General features: G+C 44.6%; 1 protein-coding gene across 1 annotated transcript; it reads left to right on the forward strand.

Moving 5' to 3' along the window:
* Positions 1-4,012: 4,012 nt before the first annotated feature.
* On the forward strand, positions 4,013-10,336 carry acvr1l (activin A receptor, type 1 like; the record flags this gene model as incomplete). The annotated part of the gene is made up of 11 exons (XM_080547930.1): positions 4,013-4,112; positions 4,937-5,015; positions 5,398-5,477; positions 5,743-5,997; positions 6,179-6,390; positions 6,622-6,721; positions 6,978-7,124; positions 7,281-7,556; positions 8,065-8,262; positions 9,867-9,997; positions 10,205-10,336. Exons 3-11 carry the CDS (start codon positions 5,411-5,413, stop codon positions 10,334-10,336), a joined length of 1,518 nt encoding a protein of 505 aa, XP_080404056.1. The 5' UTR covers positions 4,013-4,112; positions 4,937-5,015; positions 5,398-5,410.
* Between the last annotated feature and the right edge of the window lie 263 nt (positions 10,337-10,599).

The following is a 10,599-nucleotide window of genomic DNA, read 5'->3' on the forward strand; positions in this document are numbered from 1 at the left end:
GCAAGAAAAGTTCATGTTGACTGTACTGTGTTTTACCCTTGCAAAATGTTCTCCATTCTTGGAGAGCTCACTTCATTTGGAGCGCTCACTTCATTTGGACCGTCCCACACCTGCATACAACACACAGATGACAGATTAGATCAAATGAAAATATTATCCAAATATTGTCAATTCACTTCATTTAAGGAGAAATGCCATGATGCAAACTGACCACGGTGTCTGAAAGTGGACTGTCTCCAGATGCCAAATTAACCATTTGAACCACACCGTCATCATCTTCACTTGAAGACTGTCCACTGTAACCTTTGAAAAATAATAATTGGCATAATTGATGTGGGTATAAAGATGAATTTCACTCATTGCCTCAGTTTTACAGAGTGGAGCTTAAAACAAGGTGGAAACTTGCACTTACAACTGTTTGTGAATTGTTCAACAGGGCAAATGTACAGTGTTATTCTTTGGTAGGCCTTTCCAATGGCCTCCTTGTATTTCTCCACTGTGAAAGCGGTGTCTGTTCCTGGAATGTTTCGAACTTCCTGACCATCGGGGTACAGCAAGACATAGGCAACATCTTTCATGTCCTCGTTAAAATCTTTCAGCTTCTTTAAAGCAGCATCCAACAGTTGGTCAGATGACCATTGTGGTTGAACATCAAGGGGAACTGACTTCCCTCTCACAGGTTTAAGGAAGTCACCTGTCCTCCTCATAATGCCAACAAATATCTACAGAAAGAGAAGAAAATAGAAATTAATAAAAGTAAACAAATTGATACAATCTGTCTTTTAACAGTGTGTGAGTCTGCACTGTGAGCAACATATTTATTTATACTAATAAAAACAATGTTAAAGAGCATACCTTCACTGTCTGTAAGCGTCTGGCAGGTCTGGAAAAAAACAACAATTTAAACTGTTGTACTGTATTGTGCTGCTTGTGCAAGAAAAGTTCATGTTGACTGTGCTGTGTTTTACCCTTGCAAAATGTTCTCCATTCTTGGAGTGCTCACTTCATTTGGAGCGCTCACTTCATTTGGACCGTCCCACACCTGCATACAACACACAGATGACAGATTAGATCAAATGAAAATATTATCAAAATATTGTCAATTCACTTCATTTAAGGAGAAATGCCATGATGCAAACTGACCACTGTGTCTGAAAGTGGACTGTCTCCAGATGCCAAATTAACCATTTGAACCACACCGTCATCATCTTCACTTGAAGACTGTCCACTGTAACCTTTGAAAAATAATAATTGGCATAATTGATGTGGGTATAAAGATGAATTTCACTCATTGCCTCAGTTTTACAGAGTGGAGCTTAAAACAAGGTGGAAACTTGCACTTACAACTGTTTGTGAATTGTTCAACAGGGCAAATGTACAGTGTTATTCTTTGGTAGGCCTTTCCAATGGCCTCCTTGTATTTCTCCACTGTGAAAGCGGTGTCTGTTCCTGGAATGTTTCGAACTTCCTGAACATCAGGGTACAGCAAGACATAGGCAACATCTTTCATGTCCTCGTTAAAATCTTTCAGCTTCTTTAAAGCAGCATCCAACAGTTGGTCAGATGACCATTGTGGTTGAACATCAAGGGGAAGTGACTTCCCTCTCACAGGTTTAAGGAAGTCACCTGTCCTCCTCATAATGCCAACAAATATCTACAGAAAGAGAAGAAAATAGAAATTAATAAAAGTAAACAAATTGATACAATCTGTCTTTTGACAGTGTGTGAGTCTGTACTGTGAGCAACATATTTATTTATACTAATAAAAACAATGTTAAAGAGCATACCTTCACTGTTTTCTGTTTCTGTTCCTTCTTCTGACGTGTCTTTGAAAAGAATGTCTTTCTCTCCCTCTCTTTTATTGCCCTAAATTTCATAAAGGACTCTACACCTGAGCTTCCTGCTACAAATAATAGGAATGAGACATTAATTAGGCGACTCCTTCCTTATTAAGCTCATAAGGAGTCTCAGCATAAATTTTTCATGCAGGGCATTTTAGAACACATTTAATATGCTAGTTATTGAACTAGGCAAGCAACATAATGCAGAGATCATGTATTTGAATACAGGAACACGATTGGAACTTTTAAACCAAGTCTTCTAATGACTTATTTACCTGCACTAGTGCTAGGCTGTGCATTAGGATGTGCACTGGTGCTAGGCTGTGCATTAGGATGTGCAATGGTGGTCGGCATCTCCGCAGGGACGTTTCCCACATCTTTTAGAAATGTGATGTTTCCGCCACACACAGAACAAATGCCTGGGGAAGCAGTCACAGTGGATCCACAAAATGGACAATACATCTGTGAAAAAAAGAGTTTGCCAGGTTGGAGGTTATATCAGAGATTTTTTTTTTCCTAATGAATTCTTGTGCACCCTTTTAAAAAAGTTACACTCAGCTCCTTAGAGGACAAAAACGGTCCCCTCCTAAAACTGCTATACCCTAACCACCTCCTAACTTACTTCCGCCAAGGAGGTTATGTTTTCGGTGCCAAATCTGATATGTGCATAGCAGACTGGACCTTGGCGGAGGTCTGCACTCTCCGACTGCCGTTCTAGTTCTTAAATAAACCAGTAGATTGTCGTGCCATTGTTACCAATACATAAACTGTGTCAGAGTTCAGATTTCAGATTACCTTCTCAGTTTCACCTCTCTCCACCTTCCTCTTTTCCAATGTCCCCCTCGCTAAGTATCCTATCAAATGTGGAGATGATAGAGGGGAGAAAACGAACGTTAATGCAATCAAAAGACTGACACTTGTGTCTCTCTGAACGTAACGTTACCTTAGTAGTTGCGAGTTAATTGCAAGATTTGGTAAAAAAAAAAAAAAAATGTGTCGCTAGCAAGCTCTGATAGAGGTCAAAGTCACCAGCAGGATCCCTAGCAAAGCAAATCTGTTGCTCTTTTATAATATAATAAGTTAGTTGTAATGAGGTCTTGTTCTAAGTTAACTCAGTCTGGTTGGGAGGTGTGACGTTCATTAGCTAGCTAGCTAACGTTAGCTAAACTTATGCAGCAGTCCAGTGTGTACAGTGCAACTAACGTTAATGATAGCTAACTTCTCGACATCCATCCAAGTATAATCAAAGAATAATATTCAGAACACAATCATAAAGAACACCATAAAATAGCTAGCCACGGATTTTAACGTACACATTCATTCAAGACGGTTAGAAAGTGGCTAGCAAACTAGCCAACTCTGTGGTCTTGTTAACGTTAACTAGCGAACTGTTACCTCAGTTATCTCCAATCTAAATATTAAACATTGAAAATACATACCCAAAATATAAACTTACATGTTTATGAACAAAAGAACGAAAGAAGAATGGCACAATATTAAAGCCTTAAAGTAAAAAAAAAAATACATATATATATATAATGTTACCTTTTTTATGCCACCTTGGCTCTCCTTGGCTTGACGATCAAATCTCACGGTTCAAACACGCTGCGCGCGTGTGTGTGTGTGTGTGTGTGTGTGTGTGTGTGTGTGTGAGGCGCCAGACACGTGAGCGTCTCCGGTCCGTTCCACTTATCGTTCCCCCCAGAACACTTCCGTTGTCAGAACAGTTCCGTTGTGTTGTGAAGTGAATTTGCAGCGTTTTCTTGTTGCACGTTTCCGTTGTTGCATTTGTTTAATGGAAATGTTTTTGGTCTTTGCAGAGCGTTTGCCCTTGTCGGCCACCGTAGTATTGAGAGGTCCAACTACGGAAACCAAAAACACAGAAATGTGTGTGCTTTTGGGAGGTTTAACACGTCAATTCCGAGTGATTTACAATTGCAAACGCTGGAGAAGCTGTCTGATTATGAGGTTAGAAGGAGGGGAAGTTGGACATAATACATACGGTCTCTTTATCATATGTATTGTGATTTATTTCATGAATGGATGAACATGTTGTGCCATGGGCTCACTGATCTAATAATAAGGCCTTATCGGAGGCGCGCCCCACAATGCACTCCTAGATGGGAATGTTCTGGTGACGTCATCGTGTTGCTCTTCCCTAGCTCCGTGTGGGTGGAGGTCCTCCTGGTTCATCATCACACAGCAACATCTGTGAAAAGCAACTGAACTCTTTGGGAATAAACGTCTCTGGTCAGTCGATGAAGGAATGAGGTTGGTTTACTACGTTTAGCTCTGGTAAGAACTGTTACGCATTATCTTTAGCCTTCGGAGGTTTTAGCTTTGCTAAAGGGCAGACGAGGTGTTCTGTTAGCCAGCTACTAGTCGAGTTGCTAATGACTAAAAGTATGCCAGGTAATGTTAGGTGGCCCTCAGACATCACACAGCTATCTGTTAACTCCATCTGGTATTAGTCCACTCGCACGCGATTCTAGTGGTCTTTGTTTTCAGTATGTTGCTAACAAATTGTAGCTAATTGACTGTTAGCATTAAGCCTTTGAGTTGAGCCCCAGTCAGCAGCTGGTATCAACTGTTCCCGACCCGAGTGTGGCGCCTCCCAGGCGGGGCTCTGGGCAATAAAACCTGCAGCCTGCCTGTTGGCCTGCTGAGCAGTCAGATAGCTCTAAGGTAGTTACCCCACCTTAGAAACACAGACCAACAGCTCTAAGGCACTTACTACAGCACGAGACCACCATGTTGAATGAATGAATGAATGGTCTTTATTGTCATTGATATAGTACAGGTACCATACAACGAAATTTGGGAGGGGGGGCTCCCCTGGTGCTAGGAAAAAACTAAAAACTAAAGAAAAGAGCTGGTTTACATAAATAAAGGCTATGTACACTATCCACTATACTATACTATACAAATAAAACACTGCTGTACTAGAGACTCGCGCAAGTGTACCGACTTACTTTGTAGTTAACGAGTAAATACAGAGTGATGATTGCAATGCTTCTATAGTGCATGTTTTCGAGATGAAAGAGAGGAGGTGATACTTCTGTTTGTGTGTCAAAGCTATCCTTTCCTGTCCTCAGGGGAGTTGCAGAGGCCAGACGGACTAGGCTATGTCTGAATCCAAAGGCAGCGCAAAGCATCTCAGCCACATCTCTACAAGTAGGTCCTGGGCAGTGCAACAGATTATCCCAGATCTGACCCATCCCATTCCAATTCAGTTAAATCAGAGGTTGAGTTGAAAAAGACACCTGGCACCTTTCAATTCTTTCATTGGAATCTCCAGAATGAGCTGAATTGGATCTGATATGGATATTAGGCCCACCGGCTGCTCTGCCATTTGTGTTCCCTTTTTAACTGGTCTGCCAACATTGCACATTTCTGCCTTGTATTACACACACACACACACACACACACACACACACACACAGCTGTGGATCAGTAAATATGATAGATGTTGGACATCTAGCAAGAGAGGATATACAATTATGCAGTGACCATCTGTCTGCTTAGAGCTGACTATCTCCCTCTCTCTCCCCCACAGTGCAGTGAACCAAATGGGTCATTGCGGTGTCCAAGTCCTCCTGCTCCTGCTACTACAGACCCTACAGACATCAGCTGAAGGTACAGTCAGGAACCACTCCTGGTTTATTTCTTTCTCTGTGTGTGTGACTCAAGGTGCTGCACACGTGTAGGAGTCGATGATGATGATGATGATGATGATGATGCTGATGTACTTCACCCACCGGTCTCTCCAGCCCAACCTACTTATCCTCACTCCTTTTTACTTCAGGAGGGGGGTGTGTGTGTGTGTGTGTGTGTGTGTGTGTGTGTGTGTGTGTGTGTGTGTCTAACTAACTCCATTTCTCTCTCTCTTCCTCTGTCTCAGATGGGCAGCTGGTGTGTGTGTGTGAGGGCAGTAGCTGTCTCCAGAGCCCCCAGTGCAGTGGCTCCCAGTGCTTCTCCTCAGTGACAGTGAGCAACGACGGAGCCGTGTTCAACCGCGGCTGCCTGAGCGGCGCTGAGAAAAGCCGCATGATCTGCTCCACGGCGCCCTCTCTCAGCCACGCCGTGCACTGCTGCTCGCACGACATGTGCAACCGTAACGCCACGGCTGACTCACTACTGCCCCTGCTGCCGTCAGGTAGGAACTGGTTCCAAAAACACTTCTAGCCTACGATACTGTGATGATGACGACAGTCACGATGCGCAACATTGTCTAGTCCCAACATGTCTCTTCCAGTCCTTCAGTGTCTGTCCTGTGGTGTAACACTCTCTCTTTCTCCCCCCCCACCCCCACCCCTCTTCATCCCTCTCTCCCCCAGCCCCAGAAGGAGAGCCAGTTCGCTATCGTGTGGAGACGCTGGCTCTCTTCGTGCTGGGTCCCGTGGTGGTGCTGGCTCTGCTGTCTGCCGTGGCTGTGCTGGGCTGTAGGAGGCTCCACCACGGCCGCCTCCAGAGGCTGCAGGAGTTTGACACTGAGCAGGGAGCCATAGATGGCCTCATCACCTCCAACATGGGGGACAGCACTCTGGCGGTACGGAAGAGAGAGAGACAGAGAGACAGACACTTATGTTTTTTAGTAGATACTTCACACTAAATCAACATTTGTTTGATGTCCTCAAACTTTAGAGGTGTTCTGATGTTGAGATGATTCCACGTCCTTTTCCGTGTTTTATGTATATCTGGCTGTATACCACCATCACAGATGGTCAGATGAACAGGAATGATCCAGAGTGATGAAATCTCTCTCTCTCTCTCTCTCTAGGACATGTTGGATCACTCGTGTACATCGGGCAGTGGTTCTGGTCTTCCCTTCCTGGTCCAGAGAACTGTGGCTAGACAGATCAGCTTGATGGAGTGTGTGGGTACGTAGTAAGACAATACCTAGAACAGACAGCAAACACATGCATAAAAATGCAATGTCTAAGACACCGATTAGCCAGGTGGTGTGTAAGTGCATAAAAACCACAACACAGTTTTTATGTCTAAAGATATATGGATTTTATACAGTTTAACATGCTGTATGTGCCTATATATTAATAATGTTTGATTTATTTATAGTCATGATGAATGTGAAAAGAAACATGGGTGTGTTGTAATGAAACCCCTGTCTCTCCCCAGGTAAAGGGCGGTATGGAGAGGTGTGGCGGGGGCAGTGGCAGGGAGAGAATGTGGCTGTGAAAATCTTCTCTTCACGGGACGAGAAGTCCTGGTTTAGGGAGACTGAGATCTACAACACAGTGCTCCTTAGACATGAAAATATACTGGGTGAGTATTTTGCTCTTCCTCTCCAGAGATGGCTGTTTTATAGAAAATTATAGAAAACAGTTTAAGAAATCAATTCTAACAACAATTTCTCCCTTCCCCTACTACCTTTCTCTTCCCTCCCCTCCTCCTGTTCCTCCTTTTCTCCTGTCTCTTCAGGCTTCATGGCCTCCGACATGACGTCACGGAACTCCAGCACCCAGCTGTGGCTGATCACCCATTACCACGACAACGGCTCGCTGTACGACTACCTGCAGCGGGTCCCCGTGGAGACTGCGGAGGGCCTGGCCATGGCGGCATCGGTGGCATGCGGCCTGGTGCATCTACACACAGAGATCTTCGGCACGGAGGGGAAACCGGCCATCGCTCATCGTGATCTGAAGAGCAAGAACATACTGGTTACTAAAGAGCTGCGCTGCTGTATCGCTGACCTAGGTCCGTAATAGACATGTTTGGTTCTATATGTCTGTCTATCCATCCATACTTCCATGTATGTGTTCATCATAGAATTATATAACCCCAGAGAAGGCAATTGCTATCATTCCAATGTTTTGCATTTGTGATGGCATTAGGGGCACCATTTAGTCAACTAGGGTGGGACTTCCTATGAGCTGGGAAGGCATCAGACAATTGGATAAACGCAGGGTCACCTTCTACTGGTGCTAATAAATGGCTGACCCCACTAGAGCTGTGTTGATGCGAACACTCCAGCACAGCAGGGGGGGCAGTAATTCACTAACTTTGGGTTTACGCCCCGCTCAAATCACAGAAGGTGAAGAAAGTTGACTACATGGCGCTCTCCATATAACCAAATACTCATTTAAGAGCGTGCCCTCTAGTGTTTATAACTCTATTGTGTCAGGTTCTTCCATCCATTGTGTGCCGGGACACTCCTGCTCCAGCCCTCACCGGTTTCTCTCCTCTCCCGTCCCTCTCTCCACAGGTCTGGCAGTAACTCACTCTCAGTCCGATAACCTGCTGGACGTGGGGAACAACCCGAAGGTGGGCACCAAGCGCTACATGGCTCCGGAGGTGCTGGACGAGTCCATCCAGACAGACTGCTTCGACGCCTACAAGAGGGTGGACATCTGGGCCTTCGGCCTGGTGCTGTGGGAGATCGCCAGACGGACCTACAGCAACGGTGAGAGCAGGGACCGCCACCTCAGTCATGTAGAGCATCCTCAGTCATACATCGTTTCTTGTCCTTCACCTGCACTGTTCAGATGTGTTGATTCTTTATAACAGTGACCCTCACTTCTTGGTCCCCGGAGAGCTGCAGTATAGGCTTTTGTCCCAGTTCGGCAGGGATAGGAATGGACAGTTTCCAATTTTTGAAACTGAGAAACCGTTAACGAAAATACCCACAGTTTTCTGGTTAACCGGGATTCAACATTACATTGTTGAGCTGGCAATTTCAAATAATGGAGCCCTATACTATTATACTACAATACATTCATGTCAAAAACACCAGTAGTACAGTCGCAACACAATTAGGCTACTTCATAGTTTCACAAATATAAGTGGTCGCTGGAATGCGATTTCATTTCAATACATTATTTGTGCATTTAAGACGCATCCATAGACCGAAAGTCAAATTCAACCAGCAAACATCATATTCACATCAGCAGCGCAGCGGCAACTTCAGAGACAAAGCAGAAATTCCTTATTTGACAGCATGGAGACAACACAGCAACACAGCTCCTTAGATTGATAACAGGAAACGGGGGACATAACATTCCATCCATAAGGTTAAAGGTTAATAAAATGTTGGATAAGTAGGGATCACTTTGGCTACGTTCACACTGCAGTGAAATGTGACCCAAATCCGATTTTTTTGCTGACACGCGACTCAGGTCTGATTTATGCATGACCGTGGGAACAGCGCAAGTCACATGAAATCAGACTTTTTAAAATCCGACCTGGGTCGCGTTCAGAGGTGGTATTACATCGGATACGTATCTGATATTTAGCAACGCGCCCGCCGTCTGAATTGTCATGTCGCTTTTAATGCGACTTTTACGTCACTCTAGCAGGGTTGCCAGATGGGATTGACAATTTACAGCCTAGCCAGTCTATAACCGATAAATCCAGTAGCCCATTCGGCAGTAGCCCATTCGGCGGTAACCCGCCCCATCTGGCAACCCTGCACTAGACACACTTGCTCATATCTTGCTCTTTGCCGGCTTCCGCTGCACAAAAACTTGAAAATGAATCCGGTTGTAACGTTATCATGTTATCCTATATATGTTATCATATATATTATATATCATAAATCTAGATATACTTGCAGACAGTATAGTAGACCTGTATCCTACAAAGACACTTAGATTTAGATTTAGTAATCTACAAATTAATTAGACCCCACTACTTTTTTTTGTTTGTTTGTTTCTTTTAATTTTACTACTCGATCTTTTCAGTTTGTAAAGTGTCTTTGAGTGTCTAGAAAAGCGCTATATAAGTCTAATCTATTATTATTATTGTTGTAAACAGTGCGCTGTCCTTCTGCACATGCGGGTCTGTTCAGAGCCGTGGAATGTTCACACGGGAGTCAATGTAGGCCTAGGTCAAATATCGGTCATATTTTAAAAGTAATGTGAACTGCCAAACAAAGAAATCGGATCTGTGTAAAAAATCGGAATTGAGCATCAAGACCTGCAGTGTGAACGTAGCCTCTGTGAAAGAGCCTTGCCTTGCCTGTTAGGCTAGTCTCCCGCCCTCTAACCTCTGCTCTCTGACCTCTCCCAGGTATCGTAGAAGAGTACAAGCCTCCATTCTACGATCAGGTGCCAAATGACCCTAGCTTTGAGGACATGAGGAAGGTGGTGTGCGTGGAGCAACAGAGACCCTTCATCCCCAACCGCTGGTTCTCGGACCCTGTAAGTAGGAGCGCTGCATCGTTGACACTCAGATACCACAACAACAAAAGAGTTGGGCAGGGGAAAGGAATAGGGCCGATATGGAATCTCTGGCATTGTTTCTGTCTCCATGTCTTAACTATAGATAGAACTGTTCTATCCATATGGTCTCCTTAACTTAGCACTCAGACGTTACTTCTTAATGACCTCTCTCTCTGTCTCTCTCAGACCCTGTCCGCCCTCGTGAAGCTGATGAAGGAGTGTTGGTACCACAACCCGTCGGCCCGCCTCACTGCGCTGCGCATCAAAAAGACCCTGGACAAGATCCACAGCTCTCTGGAAAAGGGCAAGGAGTCGTGAGAAGGAGGGAGAGAGAAAGAGAGAGAGTGAGTGAGTGAGAGAGAAAGAGAGTGAGTGGGAGAGAGAGAGATAGTGAGTGAGAGAGTGAGCACGAACAAACGGAGGTTAGCAAGGCCAAGTCCTGAAGAGATCCGGGCGGGGGGGGGAAAAGAGCGAGAGACTGAAAGGGCAATGCATAGGAAGTCTTAAAAACCAGGGATAGGCTACAGACAGGGGGTAGGGGGAGGCTAGGGAGGAGAGGAAGGCCAGGTTGAATGGGTAGG

Source organism: Nansenia antarctica, assembly GCF_963989245.1.
Source record: "Nansenia antarctica genome assembly, chromosome: 1".
Lineage (NCBI taxonomy): Eukaryota > Metazoa > Chordata > Actinopteri > Argentiniformes > Microstomatidae > Nansenia > Nansenia antarctica.